This window comes from Heloderma suspectum, chromosome 3 (assembly GCF_057233095.1).
Source record: "Heloderma suspectum isolate Gila_16-S chromosome 3, 16-S_ref, whole genome shotgun sequence".
Classification (NCBI taxonomy): Eukaryota; Metazoa; Chordata; class Lepidosauria; order Squamata; family Helodermatidae; genus Heloderma; species Heloderma suspectum.
The window spans coordinates 95415108-95433704 of NC_139460.1; the positions used below are offsets into that span (position 1 = coordinate 95415108).

An 18597-nucleotide genomic window follows, 5' to 3' on the forward strand; every position below is an offset into this window, starting at 1 on the left:
TTGGTTTAAAAAGGGAATAGGAAAATTCACAATGATAAGGCCAACAATGGCTACTAACCATGACAGCTGTATACAGTGCCTTGCATAAGTATTCACCCCCTTTTGACCTTTCCACATCTTGTTGTGTTACAACCTGGAATTAAAATGGATTTAATTAGGATTTCTTGTCACTGATCTACACAAAATAGTCCATATGTTGAAGTGGGGGGAAATCTACATTTTTAACAAAATGATTTACAAATAAAAAACTGAAAATTCTGGATTGCATAAGTATTCACCCCCTTTGCTGTGACACCCCTAAATAAGCTCTGGTGCAACAAACTGCCTTCAGAAGTCACATAATTAGTTGAACGGAGTCCACCTGTGTGCAAGTCAAGTGTTAATTATCTCAAATTAAATACACCTGTTTCTGGAAGGCCCCAGAGTTTGTTGAAGAGCATATCTAAACAAGCAGCATCATGAAGACCAAGGAGCTATCAAAACAAGTTTAGGATGAAGTTCTGGAGAAGTACCAATCAGGGATGGGTTATTAAAAAAAAAAAATCCAAACTATGAACATCTCCAGACCACCATTAATCCATGATTACAAAATGGAAAGAATATGGCACAACCGTGACTCTGCCTAGAGAAGGCTGTCCACCCAAACTCAGTGACCGGGTAAGGAGGGCATTAGTCAGAGAAATAATCAAGAAGCCAATGGTAACTCTGAAGGAGCTGGAGAGATCCACAGCTGAGATGGGAGAAACTGTCCATGGGACAACTATCACCCAGACACCCACAAAGCTGGGTTTTACGGAAGAGTGGCAAGAAGAAAGCCATTGCTGAAAATCCCCATATCAAATCCCATTTTGATTTCGCCAAAAGACATGTCGGAGACACAGCAAACATATGGAAAAGCGTTCTCTGGTCTGATGAGACCAAAATTGAATTTTATGGTCTTACCGCAACATGCTATGTGTGGCACAATCGCCCTGAGAACACCATCCCATGGTGAAGCATGGTGGTGGTAGCATCATGTTGTGAGGGTGCTTTTCATCAGCAGGGACTGGGAAATTAGTCAGGATTGAGGGCAAGATGAGTGGAGCCAAATACAAGGCAATTCTACAGGAAAATCTGTTTTGGTCTGCAAGGGACCTTGGACTGGGGCAGAGAGAGGTTCACCTTCCAGCAGTACAATGATCCTAAACATGCAGCCAAAGTTACACTGGAGTGGTTTAAAAACAAGAACCTGAATGTCTTAGAATGGCCCAGTCAATGCCCAGACCTCAATCCAATTGAGAATCTGTGGCAAGACTTAAAAATGGTCCCCATCCAACCTGACAGAGCTTGAGCAATTTTGCCAGGAAGAATGGGCAAAAATTGCAGGATCTAGATGCGCAAAGCTGGTAGAGACTTACCCCCAAAGACTCACAGCTGTAATTGCTGCCAAAGGTGCTTCTACCAAGTAGGTAGGAGGAGGGCTTTTTCTGCTGCGGAACCCCGGCTCTGGAATGAGCTCCCTAGTGAGGTTCGCCTGGCGCCTACATTGTATTCCTTTCGGCGCCAGGTGAAGACCTTTTTATTTTCCCAGGCATTTTAGCATTTTAGCTTTCTAAATTTTTATCTTTGCTGTTTTAAATCTGTATTTTAAACTCCTGCACTGCTGCTAGGTTTTATTGTGGTTGTATTGTTATATTGTGGTTTTAATGTTCTGTATATTTTAAATTATTTTATTGTATGTTGCTTGGATTTAATTTTTGTGAACCGCCCAGAGAGCTTCGGCTATTGGGCGGTATAGAAATGAAATAAATGAAATAAATAAATAAATAAATAAATAAATATTGACTCTGGGGTAAATACTTATGCAATCAACAAATGCCAGTTTGTTTTTGTTTAATTAACTTTTGTGCCACAATAAAAATATTTTGCACCTTCAAAGTGTTAAGTATGTTGTGTAAATCAAAAGGTAAAAATGCCAATTAAATCCATTTTAATTCCAGGTTGTAACACAACAAAATGTGGAAAAGTCAAAGTGGGTTGAATACTTATGCAAGGCCCTGTATTACCTCCAGTATTGGAGGCAGTTTGCCTCCCACTACCAGTTGCTGGGGAGCCTGAGTGAGAGGGTGCTATTACGTTCATGTCTTGCTGTAGGCTTCCCACAGGCATCTGGTTGGGCACTGTGTGAACAGAATGCTGGACTAGATAGGCCTTTGGTCTGATCCGGCATGGCTTTTCTAATCTTCTTAGGGTATAATCCAGCCAAAATAGAACACTTTTAATGGAAGAAAAGTAAAGACATGCTGAACCTCTATTTAAATTAGTAGGGTGACATAAAAGACTTATCACAGCTGTATCTTTCCCAAGGGCCACAATCCCAAAGACTGTGTGTTGTATTATGCACATGCTTCTCTGCCCCGTCCTTCTAGCTGTAACCTCCTCTGCCCCTTGAAAAACTGCTCCTGAGGGTCAGAGGACCCCCTGAAGCTGTGAGTGATGCAGTTTTGGGGCCATCTAGCTGTGGCAGAGTCAGTTACTTCCTCCACCATTGCCATCATACATGAAGATGCTTATCGTTCACACATGGGCCTCTTTGTATCTCAGCCAATATTTTTATTATATAAAGACTCATATGCAGATATAGATTTTCTTGACGTTAATGCAGGATTGGCATTGTACAGTTTCTTCAGTCGGCTAGCTATATTTTTAATAGCTAAACATAAATGTAATAACCATGTTAAACATTTAGTGTTAAAAATGTTGCATTTTTCTTTACCAAAACAATGGTTATCCCTGTGGAAGCCATTATATTTATATGAAGGTTTGTTTATAAGTTTTTAAAAATGGTCTCTCTAGGAAAAGAGGAAGCTGCTTTCCACCAAGTCAGACCATTGATCCATCTAGTCCAGCATTGTAAATACAGGCTGGCAGTGGTTCTCCAGAGTTTCAGGCAGGAGTTTTTCCAGCCCTACCTAGAGATACTTTGTAATGTGCATTTTCTTATTTCTGGAAGCACTTTATGAATTCTCATGTGGAAGGAGAACTAAATCACAACTTCTTTTATTGGGCGTCTATCTCCATCTACTGGTGATAAGTTAACTGCACCACCAGATTCTATGCTGATATAGATGTGCTCATTTCTTAACTCACTCTCTCTCTCTCTCTCTCTCTCTCTCTCTCTCTCTATATATATATATATATATATATATACACACACACACACACACACAGTCAGGGCCAGAAATATTGGAACAAGGATAACTGTTTTGGCAGCTGGGCTCTGTACACCACCACATTGAAGTTGAAAGGAAACACACCCAGATGGGAGCGAAGTCAGGACTGTCAGCTGTAATTCAAGGGGTTTGACAAAAGTGGGGCACCAACCATTCAGGAAGTACAGCCAGTGGCATACACACACCCCCATCATTGGTGGCTCATTGTCAGGAGCGCCCTAGCTGCCTCTTGCAGTCCCTTCCAATAGCCAACTCAGGACACAGACGATGAGGATTCTTTCCAAGGCTTTATTCCTTTATTACTGTATGACTCTTTCAGATACTAATCACTAGAGACTAAGCAAGGAACAGCACTGGGGAAAGATAGCAGAGTATCCTAAACTCCAGGTAAGGCAGTTGGTCCCCGTTTGAAGGGGAACCATGGGAAGACCCTGAACTTATGGGCTATGGAGAGATCCTCCTTCTTTCCCTTGGGTCCTTGGGACACGACCGTTGTTTGAGCACCAAACGAGCAGAACGCCTCCTTTCAGCGCCCTCCATCTGTCGTCACTCCCTGCGTCTGCGCCAAGCATCCAGCAAGCCCCCCTCCAGTGCTCTCTCACTGCCAAGGTCACTGTCTATCCCAGGATTGCTGGCAGGAAGAATCTCTGCCAGCTGCTGTGCTTGTGAGAGATGAGCGAGCTCCTCTCCCACGGATTGCCGTTCTTCCTCAGAATCAGAACTGCTCTGGGGCTCTTTGGGCTCAGTTTCCACCCTGACACTCATAAGTAATGGAACAAATGGCTGGCAAGCAGCTGCATGGCCAGGTGTGGCCTGTTTCCTGGGTACTCCATGACCAATCAGGCAGATAAAAGTTCTGGAGGTGGTTCTGAGTGTTACATTTGCATTTGGTAGCTGTTCGCTGGAACTCCCAACATGAGGTCCAAAGAGGTGTCCATGCGAGTGAAGGAGGCCATCATTAGGCTGAAGAAACAAAATAAACCCATCAGAGAGATAGCAAAAACAGTGGGAGTGGCCAACACAACAGTTTGGGACATCCTGAAAAAGAAGGCATTAACTGGCAAGCTCAGCAACAGCAAAAGGCCTGGAAGACCACGGAAGACAACTAAAGTGGATGACCGCCGAATTCTGCTCATGGTGAAGAGGAACCCTTTCACAACATCTAGCCAGGTTAAGAACGCTCTTGCGGAGGTAGGCATATCACTGTCAACATCTACAGTCAAGAGACACCTTTATGAATGTAAATACAGAGGCTTCACAACAAGGTGCAAACCACAGGTAACGCTCAAGAACAGGCAGGCCAGATTAGCCTTTTCCAGCAAACACCTAAAAAAGCCTGCCCAGTTCTGGAATAAGATTCTTTGGACTGATGAAACCAAGATTAACTTGTACCAGAATGATGGGAAGAGAAAAGTATGGAGAAGGAAAGGAACAGCTCATGATCCAAAGCATACCACATCATCTGTCAAACATGGTGGAGGCAGTGTTATGGCATGGGCATGTATGGCTGCCAGTGGAACCGGGTCACTGGTGTAAAAAACTTCGCTCCCATCTGGGTGTGTTTCCTTTCAACTTCGATGTGGTGGTGTACAGAGGCCAACTGCCAAAACATTTATCCTTGTTCCAATATTTCTGGCCCTGACTGTGTGTGTGTGTGTGTGTATGTGTGTGTACTGTTGATGAAATATATAATGTGGTGTCTAGGACTTTAAACTAAAAGCAGTAGATTTTTTAACTGTTGGGTATAATTTCCATTCTAGAGACAGTTGTCACAATAATGTGATGGTCTACAAATTTCCACAGTTGACAGAAATAGGGCAAATAAAAGTTGTACTAATATTATAAAGTATCAAAATATTCTTTTGGCTTAGTGTTTACATGTGCATTCAAAATGTTAAGGTTTTTTAAAAATTCCACACAGGCTATATATCCACCTACCTGGAAGTAAGCCCTATTGAACTCAATGAGACTTATTTCTTAGTAGGCGTACATAGGATTATATTGCCAGCTGATGTGTGTGATCATTGCCCAAGTGGGTTTCCTACTTTGTCTTCAGCAAAAAGTGTTTTCCACATAGGAAAAGCATACTGCTTATGATGTGGCTCTAGCATTCCAGGATCACCCAGTAAATAAATGGGCTGAAATTAGAATCTAAGCCTCCCAGGAATTAGGAAAGGCATAGTGATGAAAGCAGACTTTACTATCTGTCAACCTCAGTTCCACATTGGTAAAATGGAAATGATCGTAACCTGCCTTACAGATGTGAAAGATGATGGAGAGTAGGATGTTAAAGCACCTGCATACACGTGCTTTACAGGTAGATGAGTAATACTATTTCTTCCAACCTCTGATTTTCAGGAATATGAGAAATTACCTTCTACATTTTTCATGTTCCTCTTTACATATCAAAGAGAGCAAAAGAGCAAGGTAATGTGGGTTGGGACTAGAATAGTGCTTGCTTCTAAGCTTGAGGATAAATTATTCTTGTAAACACTAAAAAAACCCATTAGGATAAAATTCTTAATGTCTTCAGGTTATCAAAACCTAGCTTCCTTTTCTGCTAAGCTATGTGTGAAAGGCAATAAGAAACAGGAAGGTGAGAAAAGCAAAGCCCACAGCACTTTTTAAAATGACTTGTATTATGCCTTTCCTTACTTAGAGCCACATTCTATATGACTATTTTTCTACATAGAGATAATCTCCACATTGTCAAGTACATGTCTACTGAAATGTATTAAGTGTGACAAAGTTTTTTTCCCTGCCACAAATTGAGCTGTCTTTGCCATAGAGGAAAAACAGTAATATATAAAGTGGCCTCTTAAACTAGGGGAGAGAGTATAATAGTAGAAGTGGAGGTCTCTTACATAGTCTTTGTTTGCAATCTTAGGCTGAAATTATAAGTTACCCGGCCAAGTATTGTTTGCCATCGTTTCATCTCCCTCCCCCATACATGCTTGCATGTGTACACCCACCCACTGGTTACAGGCTACTGCATACACAGGTTTAGAATCCTGGCTGGAAGACTAATTGCCCCTGCTGTCACTGCTTTGCAGTGGAAAAGCTGTGGCAAGCACAAATTGAATAAATAGTGTTTTATTTCTGATGCCAGTATAGCTTGTGTTAGGGACATATTTTTACTGGTTCTATACGAGCCTCAAAATTGTGACAGTTTTGTAGATTCCTTTTCATTTCCTTAAATTGTGTTATGTTTGTGAGTGGGTAACTTTTATACTGTTTGATATTTCAAGATATATTGTTTGTTCTGAAATAACTGTTTTCCATAGGGAAATACACAAGGGATTACATGTAAGAAATAAACATGTAGATTCTCCTTTTTTCGTAATACTTTCTATATCTGTTCCTTTATTTTGGAGTGGAGGGAAGAAGGAAGAAAAGTTGTGCCTGAACTACTTCAGATACCTTTGTTTTCAATGTTTACCTATAAGCATTCAGAAATTTTGATAGTTGTTCATGTTTGAGACCATTTTCCCCAAATTCTATTATATTTTAAGCTGAGATGGATTGATTTGCTGGTTTTATTGTAAAGCCTGCATGTTTGTCTGGGCTTCTAATAGGAAATATGGTGAGGACTTCAAATATCATGGGCTGGTAACAAATTAAGGTGTTTACTTTTCCATTAGTGTAATTTTAGGTTTTCATTAGTGTAATGTGTGGACCTTTTATAATATATTTCGAAAGTGTAAAATTGGAGAATTATTGTTATTGGAAGCTGTGTTTCGTGTTTTATAAATACTTTTTTCATACTTTTTTACCTGCAGTATGGATGGAGCAGATCTTTGCTTTGAAATTGTAAAGAGAGCAGATGCTGGTTTTGTATACAGTGAAGCTGTTGCCAGGTATGTGTTCTTTTTTTTTCTTTTTTTTTAATTAAATCTGTCGGGGGAAATGGATAACTAACATTAGGTACTCATTGAATAGCCAATATTGTGAGTACTGTTATTGTTTTTATTTGCTTTTAATCCACAAATACAAGATTCAGTATATGATTCTTTGTAAGCAGCTTTATATGTACTGAAGGAATAAACTCAATTAAAACATGTAAGAATGAAAAGTCTAAAGGGTGGTTGGTGTAATTTTGAGCTTCAAACTTGATGAGCTTAAATAGGTGGTGGCCAGTGTGGGAGAAAATGTTTTAGTGCCCCCTCTATCTCAACAGCTTATAGTTATATCATATTGCTATTAGCATCATATTATCAATCACACTTCATTGGATTGGAGTTGTAGATGAAAACATCACATAAATTAAAAGTGGTAAAAGAATCATGTGAATCAGCCAAAGTTAAGCACGCTTAAGTTAAGAATATAAGAGCCCTACTGGATTAGACCAAGAGTCTTCTCTGCTTCAGCATCCTGTTTCCAACAGTGCCTAGGCAGGTGCTTTCAGGAAGCCTACATTCAGGGGTGAAGGCAACAGCTCTGCCTTCAGAGGCACACTGCAGTCATGTTTAATAGCTGTTGATAGATGCTCCCATGAATTTATTTACCCAGTTTTAAAACCATCTAAGCTGGTAGCCAAAACCACATTCTGCGACAGCGAATTCTTTTTTTAAAAAAATGATTGAAACAATAAGAAATATACTTCTTCTCCTAATATTATTGTTATCATCATCACCACCATCAAGTATAAAAAAAATAAATAATTCATCCTACAAATACATAATTTCTAATACATAAATTCAAACTAATGAAAATAACAAATATGGAAGAATGCTATCCTGGAATTTATCATTCTAAAATGTAACGAAGTGTGGCAGTGAATTCTATAATTTAGTTATGTATGGTATGAAGAAGTCACATTGATTTCAGTGGAAGATGTTAAAAATTTGCTTAACTCCTCTCTTGTTGATCCAGTCAAATGTAAGTCCCACTGGTTTCATATCCCAAATTCCTATAAACTGTTACCTGTATGAGTGGGGAGGGATTATCAGAACAATGCAATATCAGGAGGAATAGAGTTTTGTGTTTGGGTATTCTATTTTCAGAGATAGCAGAAGGCTCTTGGAATGGGTTTAAGTGGAATCTAATGAATGTTCATTGAAAGCATCTGGCTATGGCACTTTTCTGATGCTTCCAGAAGCAAGTCAAAGCAAAAGCATGGTCTTAATTTTTCAGGTAGCCAAAAAGTGGCAGTTTTCCTGAAGAGCTTGCTGCTTAAAATTGGCACTGATGTGTAAAGATTAAAAGAATCAATCTAGGCAGTGACTAAGAAATTCTTCAGTGTTCTAGAGTAGCCTTTCCCAAGCTGGTACACTGCAGATGTTTTGGACTACAACTGGTTGGAGCTAATTGGAGTTGTAGATGAAAACATTGGAGGGCATTTGGTTGGGGAAGGCTGTTCTAGAGCATGTGAATGCATTCCTTTCCTTTCTCTTTTATATATTCCTGCTGAGTTTCATAGCAATAGCAAAGTCTTAGCAAGGCTTAAGATGCAGTCCTAAATATGCTTGGGAGTAAGCCCCATTGGACAGCAGGACTTATTTTCAAGTAAACATGCACAGAGATGCACGATCTGTTTGGCCCTGAGGGCTGCATGTGACACCGGGTGGCAGGTCAGGGGCTTCAGACACATATGTACAGATGCACACACACCTCACCCCCATTCCAGCGATCCTGCTCAAGATCACTGTGGTGGGGAAGGCTGCTTTGGAATCACTGAGGGAGGAGGACGTGATCTCTGCCACCATTAGTGGTGCAAAAGCAGAGATCTCAGCTGCTTCAGTGTATTTGAAGGGAAGGGGAGGATAAAGCTGCCGCCTCCCACTAGTGACCTGGATTGGGATTGCTGTCCTGGCAGTGGTAATAGCAGCACCAGAACACTCTTTTCCATGCAGCCCAACTCTGATCAACTGGGCTTTGGGGCAAAGAGCATAGGGCTCCTCAGGCTGCCCCTGCTGCACAGAAATTGACCAAGTGCCATGGGTTGCACACCCCTGTGTTAGGAGATCATCCTGTGAGAAATGTTAATGATAGCCTACTGCTCCTGCTTCTTGAGTTGTTCATGCAGGCATATCAGCCTGCATAGTTGTGAGATCCGCTTTCATCAGCTGAAGCTGTTTCTGGGGCTTCCACTCCCTTTCACTGTGAAGAATTCCAGGGTTTCAGTGAATGAATTCAGATGTATCACCAAACCATTGTTTGGCACAGTGTGAACAAGGGGGTACATTTTATGTCAGCCCTAGTTACATTGTACTTAAAGGCCACAAAAGCAGGGCTTTTGATTGCCTCCCTGGAGCTGTGGAATAGTCTTCCACATGCTGTGCATTTTAGCTCTTTCCTTTCTGGTGTTCTGTAGGCAAGGTAAAACACTTACGTTGTTTGTTTACTTACTAGTATATGTTCCACTGTTACTACTGCGATTTGCTAATTTGCTTCTCCTTTTGTTGTTCTTAGTAGTATTTAGATTGATTTTACTTGATTTAAGTTGCTGTAAACTGCTTTTAAACTATTATTGGGGGAAGGGGGTATACACATTTAGCACATAATATTTGAAATAAAGTTGAAATAAACTTTTGATTTTGTGAGCAACCATAAATTCTTTATTTTCAGTTTTCTATGTTTTGAAGAGAAAGTAGTCATTTCAGAAAAGGTAGCTTTCCCAGAAGCATAACATTAATCTTCAAAATTTACAGGAAATGCCATTTACTCAGCATTCTGTATGCAGCCACACTAACTTTGGCATTAGTTTGTAGAGAGTAGAAAAGAGTGCCATCTACTGGATTATAGTAAATGGCAGTAATGGGGAAAATAATGTAAAAGAAACAGCCTTAGATACTTTTGTTGCTTCGGAATGAACACGTATATTTGTTTTATTTATATATCCCACCCTTCTGATGCTTACTCACCACTCAGAGTGGCAAACAAAAATTGAAAGCAAAAATAAAACCTAATAACATTCCAAAAACAACAAGATAATAATAAAACAGACTGATGCAGCAAATAAAGACATTGGGTAAAACTTACCCATCTGATGTAACAAATGCCTGTTTAAACAAGATCTTTGCCATGTTGTGAAACATTGTTAAAAAGGGTGCCAACCTAGCCTCCAGGGGTAGAGAAATCCTCAATTTAGATGTGGTCACAAAGAAGGCCTTTTCTCTTGTCTCCATCCGTCATGGCAACTTTGGGTGGTCTGGGGGCCAAGTTCCCCCTCCCAACCCCCTGCAGGCTGTACTCCTCTTCCCCTGTACTGGCAACAAATTTTAAAAAATGGTGATTCACCACTGAAAACTCTAGGCGGCTTACTAAGGAGAAATTTAGCTTTTTGTCACATAGTTTGACCTTGTATGGCTCATTTTTTGTAAATAAATAACTTATGTGAAGTGTCCCGGGGAGAAGGATTGGATCAGGACTGTACTGGGGGCAATTTCTTAACACCCTCCCCACACACACACACACACACACTCACACTACATTCTTGATCTGGCTCGAGACTTCTTGTGCTGGCTATTTGTAAACAAAAAAACAGACCAAGCCATGTAACAAGCTTCACGTCCAGTTTGGCCCTAACAGGCTGCACTTCCTGAGGAAAATGTGTTTCCAGAGCCAGCATAAGGTGCTGGGGAAAAAACACATGGTAACACGGAAGCTTATTCAGATACAAGTGTCCTGATCTTAGAGGGTATCCTAGCCCATTCTGCTTGAAGTGCAGCAAATTCTGCAACATGATAAAGTCACCTCCACAGGACATCTGCAGAATAGCACCTTGATGTTCAGTCTCACCTCACCTAATGCCAGGATTATATATGTTGCGAAAACTGCTGCTAAGGAATAGATACATAAACAAAGTTTGAGCCAAGTATCCTCTAGAAGGGATTTATTTGTTGCTTGGGATATGCTAAAGCACTTATACCTTATCTGATCATATTACATACCTAGACTTAGTAGTGAGCATTCCCTGTGCTGCTTCAGGAGGAAGCAAAATAGTCTATGCTTTACTCCCAGTCTCACTGCCTACCTCTGGAGTTTTCCAGCTCGGTGAGATGATTAGATTTAATACCGTTGATTATGAGAGTACCCCATAAAATGTTCTTGTCTTCAGTGTTATAGTGTTACAGGATTTTGGTAAATAGATTTATAGGATTTTGAAACATAATAAATCTATCTTGCTTGTCATCTGTTGCCTTGTCCCATAGCATTTACTAGAATACTATTGTATATTGAGGATTTTTACACTGTAACTGGGGCTGGAAAAATATGTTGAATTTTTAGGCATCAGCAGAAAATGTTTAGGCCATGGGGCACGTGGGACTCCCCCCTCCCCCAGTCCTGCCTATATTTATTAAGAGCTAGTAATATATTAAAATAAAACAGAGGTTCTATTCATAGGAGATTCTATGAGCCCATAGATTGCACAAAAAATCTTAATGTTTTTATGTTGTACACACCCAAATTGCTTGTTTCATACAACACTACCTGATCAAGCAAGAGTAGGCATTGTTTCTGTGTACACATCTAATTCACTGCATTCACAAATTGCTGCTATGGAGGGAGAGTAGGAAGAGGAGAACAACTGGATTTGGATACCTAGTGCACTGATCCAGAAGCCCAGGAGTGTGGCAGAGTTAATAAATCACCTATGTCGTTGCAGAATGCCCCCTGGGAAATCACCCCTTCTCTCTCCATTTGATGGATGATCAGCAGCATCAGCTTGCCATCTGCTTGGCAGGGAGAGGGGTTTGCTTGCTGTTTCCAGGGACTAACATCAGCTTGAAGCTCCCAAAGTCTGAGATACAGGAGGGAGACAATCTTTACAATGGTGGCCTGCTAGTTGTGGGATGCCCTCCCTAGATTCTCCTCTGGCACCTACCTTGCTGTCTTTTTGGCAAATGCCTTTTTATTTTCCCATACCTTTTAAAATAATATATATTAACATTTTAATCTCTGCAGTTCACAATGACATCACGTTGAGTTTTTAGCTTCTTGAGGATTTTATGAATTGATATTATACGACTGGCTGAAATTACTTTCTACTCTGATATTGGTTGCTTTATTTATAGGAATTTTGTGCTGTTATTGGGCTGTTTTATTAGATTTATGATTATAAATTGTTTTAATTGTTTGTCACCCTGGATATGGGGTGGCCAATAAATTAAAAACATTGCAATCCTATGTATGTTTACTCAGAAGCAACTCCTATTGTATCCAGCAGGGCTTACTCCCAGGAGAGTGTGTATTGGATTGCAACCTTAGGCTTTAAAATACACCTTCTGTGAAAATACAGAAAAAGGCTACATTAAAAGTGCGTTTTATTCTGCATTTTAAAATAAGGTGCCAAAAGCAACCTGAGCACTCTGCCTATGCTGTATTTATAAAGTTTATAGTAATGTTATTTATATTTTGGTTTTGCAGTCATTACATGAGACAGATACTGGAAGCACTACGCTATTGTCATGATAATAATATAATTCACAGGGATGTGAAGGTAAGTCATATCGTCGCACACAAAAACACAACTGTTTACTGTGTTGACATTATAGTATGACAGTTATATTATGTACCTTTTTCTTTGTGGCCATATAGTTTAAGACATTTTGGAAGGTAAGTCAAAGCTCCTGTTAGCACTGGGAGTGCCAGATCTACTGGCACTGTTACCAAAACATTGAAAATATGTTTTGTTAACATATACACATATACATATACGAATACAGTATGCTATTTTGGGGGCTTGAATTTCGATATCTTTAAAACACATTACTATTTTCTTTTAAATGAAAACTAAAACAAGAGGCTATGGGGAAATGCACATGTTCCACAGGTGGCCTGTTAAATGTATTCCTTTCCATGGCATCTGCTGAAGTACAGGGGACTTCTGCTGGGCACTGTACAGTAGAGTTTTCCCATCCCCCATTAATGAATATATATTAACGAATAATCATACTTAGGACTCAGTCCAGTTGAGCAGCTTGTATGGCACATCGAGGGAAGAGTGAATGCACTTCCCAGTCTATGCAGCCCTAGTCCCCTTGGACTGTCTATGTGCACATGCGTGTGCCAGTATTGATGGGGGGGGGGGGCGGTGTCAGAGAAAATAGGGCTCTATTGAGTGCAGTAAGACTTATGTGTGGGCACTAAGCCCAGACGGAATTGGATTTATTCTTAGATGTTATTACTGATTCTCTATTTCTAATAGTATTTTTGAACTGCCTTTCTACTATTTCTGGTGCCAATGGCAATCTTCATAATAAAATATTTCAGGTACAGGTGATAGTTTCCTGTCCTTGTTCCTATGTTTGAGAGCAAGTCCTATATGTTTGGTATTTGAAGTTGTCATGCTATACAGGCTGTACAAACTGCTTAATGTCTAATAAAAGCTAATCAAAGATTTGCAGTAGAATCTAATAAAAGCTAATCAAAGATTTGCAGTAAAAAGTAAAGCCTTTCACTGGATTTTATCTTCTCAGCAATGGTTGGTTTTGCTGTTCATCCATTCAAAACATGCTTCAAAAATCCACACCATGATATACACGGGTATAGAATTACTTTCTGGCAATTTTGTTTTGTAGGGTATGATATAAGAATGGGGGAACCCTAACATGCCAGGGAAAGGGAATCTCCAGCCAGTGGAGTCTCCTTGGATTCCTCTAGGGGGTGGGGCTTGGCCTACAAGCCCCGCACCCCCGAGGAATGCCTGCTCTTATCTCCAATCTATGATCAGAGATACCAGGGAGGGGGAGGTGCTCCCCCTCCCAGTTGGGAGGACAAGTGGTGCGTAGGGGAATCTCTACTGTTATCTCCAATCAAAGATTGGAAATAACAGTGGGGATGGGGCCAGCAAAGCCAGGGACTCAGTAGTACTGGGAGGAGTAGGCTCCTCCCAGCCCCAACCAAGTCTTCCTTCACAGCACTTCTCATCAATTGGAACAGTGAGAGGTGCACAAAGGAGGTACCCAACCCTGCCAGCACTGGGAGGAGCCACTCCTCTCGTGCCAGCTGAGTCACTTTCTCCATGTTGAGCGAGCACAGAATTCTTGGGCCTCTCTCAGCACTGAGAAGGCAAAATGGGTAGGGCAGGGTTCATGTTGTCAGTGGGTGTGACTATGCTCACGTATGTCATCTGGCCCACAGAAGGCCCCCAACTTAAAATATTTCTCTACCCCTACAGTATGCTGTTCATTAGTCCATTGTAGGGAAAGATAAAATATGGAATGGAAGGTTGTATCATCTTGGTTAAAATGAAGGATAGTCTTGGAACATATGAAGGACAGTTGAGGGTTTGTTTTTTGTTTACTTTGCCCCCTTTCAGTCTGAAATAGATGTCATATGATCTTATAGTGCAAATCTCATTTTAAAGAAATTTATAGCCAAATTTCAGTTCAGTGAATGTAAGTCAGTGATACGTTGTCTATTGTCACATGCACAAAATCACATTGTTATTTTCCATGTTAATTAATCTTAAATAAATGCTGTCTTCTATTCATATTGACAATTACTGATTAGATACCAGCTGTAATCAGACACCCCCTTTACCATCGTGATTGTAAATGCATAGAATAGTTAAAAATATTAATGCTAATTTTCATTGTGCGATCATGAATGGAAGGAACTGCTACTATCTCTACTGTAATAGAGAATTCCAAATGCTTCCTGCGGTAGATTAATCAAATTGAATGTGACAAATACATTAGAAAGGGGGGGATTATTGTGAGGTGTGTGCGTGTGTGTGTAAAACATAACAGTAAACTCTCAGCTGTTGTGATTAGTTCTTGTGGAAATTACAGATCTCTGCTCATTTATGTTCCATCATGATATGCTCTAGGAATGACTGTGCTTCTTCCTTTGCATACATTTGATACTTACCTGGGCTAAGGACTTACTGCAGACCAGATTTCATCAAAGACAACCAATCTAGTTTCAGTTAGGGGTGGGGGGGAATAAACACAGGCCTCTTGAGAAAGAACTTTAATTGCAGCATGAACATGAATCCATGTGTATGTCCTTTCAGTTCTGAGAGTTTCTGCATCAAAACATCAGAGAACGCTACCTACTTCTCCCTTCATAGCTCTTACATTGTTTAAAACATTTATATACCGCCTTTTAACAATGTGAATCTGTTCCATTCGTTGAATTGCAGTAGTGTAAAAATATATGTATTAAAGCTAACAGCTAGCAAAACTATGTTTTTATAAACATGAAAAGGCTCAAATGATAAAGGAATATAATATGTAGAAACTTCCAGGGCAACATTTAAGGATTAGATTTGATCACTATTAACTGACATTTTTAGCTTAGTTTTGATTAGTGTCATGTAAATCTTCTGTAAGAATTGACTTTGGTAGCCACTTATCCTCCACTGAACTTGATACAGTTTTATAATAAGCAGACTTGAAAATTTTATGAATAGGATGTTTGAAATGAACAGCTGAGTGAAGCCTATGTGCAGATTCATGTATCTTCTTTAGTAGAGAACAGACATTTCCTTCTCAGTTATTTCTATTAGATTAATTACAACATCTTGAGGCTATTTTAATGTGTTGAAGGAGGTGCATGCTTCTCAGAAGTTACCAGGGAGGAGATGTTCCCCTATCACTTAAATGTATAAGTGAGGTTTTAAAGGATGTGGTTCAGGATAGTTAGAAAATTAAAACCAGTGGCCAGGATCCAAACCCCATAACTAATTCCATGTATCCAAGAGAGTTTTGAGCTTGTCTTTCTTGAACAGCATCAGGTGGAATCTGATGATACTTTTCGATATTTCATGACTGTTCTTTGGCACATAAAATGGAAGGTATTATGTTAGTATGTTTATAAAGAATTGCTTTAAATTGTTTCTCTGATGTACAAAATGTGCAAACATAATAAAGCTCTCTTTTTTAGTTTCAGTGTTCAGCATAGTATGATTAAATTATAAATTATAATAATCAGCATGCTTTTGTCTGTTTGTGCATGTGTGTGTTTGCCAGTTGTACCTTTCCAAGTGGAACAGCAGCAGCATAATTGACACAATTAATAGTTTTGAGTATAAAGGGCTATTCTGTCCTTACTTTGTCAGGAATCCCCAACACTTTTTGGCTGGTGGGCACATTTGGAATTTTGAGAAAGTGTTGTGGACATCATCACAAAATGGCTGCTGAGTTTGTAGCCAGTTACAACCACTCATTTCACAGAAGGCAGACTGGTGAGGTTGAAAATCAGGTAACTTGCCCCAAAGTTCAAGGCAAAGAAATTAACTCCTCTTCTGTTAATTCTCATTACACTCATTTCTGCTCTGCCAGCCAACTTACTCCTAGTCTTTCTTTCTCTCTCTGACTGGGTTCGCACAGCATGACAACCCTTCATGGTTGTTGTGTTGTCTGAACCTGGACCACTTCCCACAGGATGGCTTATTTTTGGCCAACAACTACTCTGACAGCCCATGGGTTGTTCTAGGGGTTGTTCTACTCATGATGGGTTGGTGTGTCATCCGAACTTGGCAGAGCCAGCTCATCATGGGTTGCAGCAATCGGGTACAGAGCTGCTCAGCAAGAGCAGCAAGCCCCTCCTCCCACTCTTCCCAATCGTGCACACCCAAGCTGCCTCAAGCCTCCCTCACCAGTGACAGCCCCTCCAACAGTGCCCAAATGGCACTTCGGAGGGGCTGTCACTTGTTCATCAGCCCCTTTATAAAACTATTTTTTGGCCCCAGACTTGCACAAATCAGGCTGTAATATTTTTTTTCAGCCTCAGGAAAGTGCACAAATGTCTTTGTAATTTTTTTTTTTTAATGTTCTTGGTTACTGTTGACAGTAACTCCTCCGAATGGAAGCCATGGAAAGGGGGTGGGCCCTAGATCTCTGTTAAAAGGACTTGCTGGAGACTTGGAGAAGTGTGGAATGGAAGCAGGGCCCCACAAGTGTCAGTTTAACACTTAAAACTCTGAGGATGACCTTGCTAAGTGGGTGATCTTGTCCCCCTTTCCCGACCTGTCACTGTCAAATGGCTGTCAAATTAGTCTATATGCAGTCTCATCTTGTCAATTTCCTAGTATGTTTCATGCTGCGCTTTATTCCATGTCACAGCTGAAACATACAAGGTCATTGACAAGGCAAGGCTATATATATATAAATATATACTCTCTATATACTATATATATTATACTATACAAGGCTATATATACTTTTACAGCATCAGAGTCCCTGTCATTATTGGAATGCACTTATTGAGGCTGGTCAGTAAAAGTGACCCACTATCCATGTCTGTAAATAGTTACTGGTGAATAAATACGATATACAGTGTTTTAAGCAGGAATGGAATAGGAAATGTGCCATAGGATTGTCCTATTCTACTAATTCATGGATTGCTGCTTTGGCATCTATACCTGTCACAGCTATGGATCTCAGGCTGCATCTTATTCAGCAAAAACGTTAGTTTCATGTTTATTGGACGCCGCAATGTCTTTTTAATAAGGGATTGTCTAATTTGGATAATTGCTGGAGGTGCAGTGCAGCTAATACTTCTTTTAAACATGTCTTGGCAGTGTCCAGTAGTTGCTCCTTTTGGGGAGGAGGTCATCATACAGGTATATTTTGTACTGAAGCAGTCTTTAATATTTGCTGATGTACACAGTCTTTTAAATTATTTACCTGCTTCATGGAAATTAATGAATGGTCATCGTAAATGGCTTCTCTGCACCCTCTTGACAGCTAAACTGATCTTATAAAATTAGAAGCATAAATGCTCTCCTGTATGCAATGGATTGAGGATCTTATAATGTGTTCAACATTTGAATGGATGGCATAGACACCACCTTCAAATGGGTACTTATTTGGATATCTGGTCTGTTTTTGTTGAAACCTATGTATAATTGCTAGTAAGTTGTATTTTCATATATGTGCATTTCATATGTATTTATTGGTATGGATATATACAAATTCATATATATATATATTAAAAGAAACTTTTTAAAAAGGCGAAGATAGCAACGCATGTTAGGAACAAACCCCAATAAACTGTTGCATGTAGCCACACTACGTGCAACAGTAGTTTATCAGATTATGCTATAGCTCACAAAATATCTGAACACTAACTCTTGCTGCTGATACAAGATATTGCAAGAACTAATGGTGATGCAAGCAGTCAGCTGTTGGTAATGTGCTTCACATGAAGTCAGAGGGTCATATATACAGTAATTCTCTAATATTGGTAACTTGAGCTTTTCTAATCTGGAACTTCCCAAAATGATTTTAAACAGTTGCAGCAACTTAGAATGACCCTGTCCGTAAAGTCACACGCCCTCTTCCTTTTTTTACTTTAATATTATCAAAGACAGTTCTGTTTCAGGGTTCTACTAGAGGACAGCTATGTGTAATCTATGAATAGGCAACTAGAAGACAACTATTTATCTTGAGTGGAGTATGTTTGCATATTTTGTTACAAAATATTTCTACTT

At 39.9% G+C, this 18597-nt stretch overlaps 1 protein-coding gene across 3 annotated transcripts in view; it reads left to right on the forward strand.

Moving 5' to 3' along the window:
• CASK (calcium/calmodulin dependent serine protein kinase) overlaps nt 1–18597 on the forward strand; it is a 205989-nt gene that overhangs the window by 77018 nt on the left and 110374 nt on the right. For all 3 annotated transcript variants that reach the window (XM_084843897.1, XM_084843899.1, XM_084843898.1), the window contains exons 4-5: nt 6992–7069; nt 12582–12654. In XM_084843897.1, coding sequence (XP_084700023.1) covers nt 6992–7069; nt 12582–12654 — 151 coding nt within the window. The remainder of the gene's footprint in view (nt 1–6991; nt 7070–12581; nt 12655–18597) is intronic.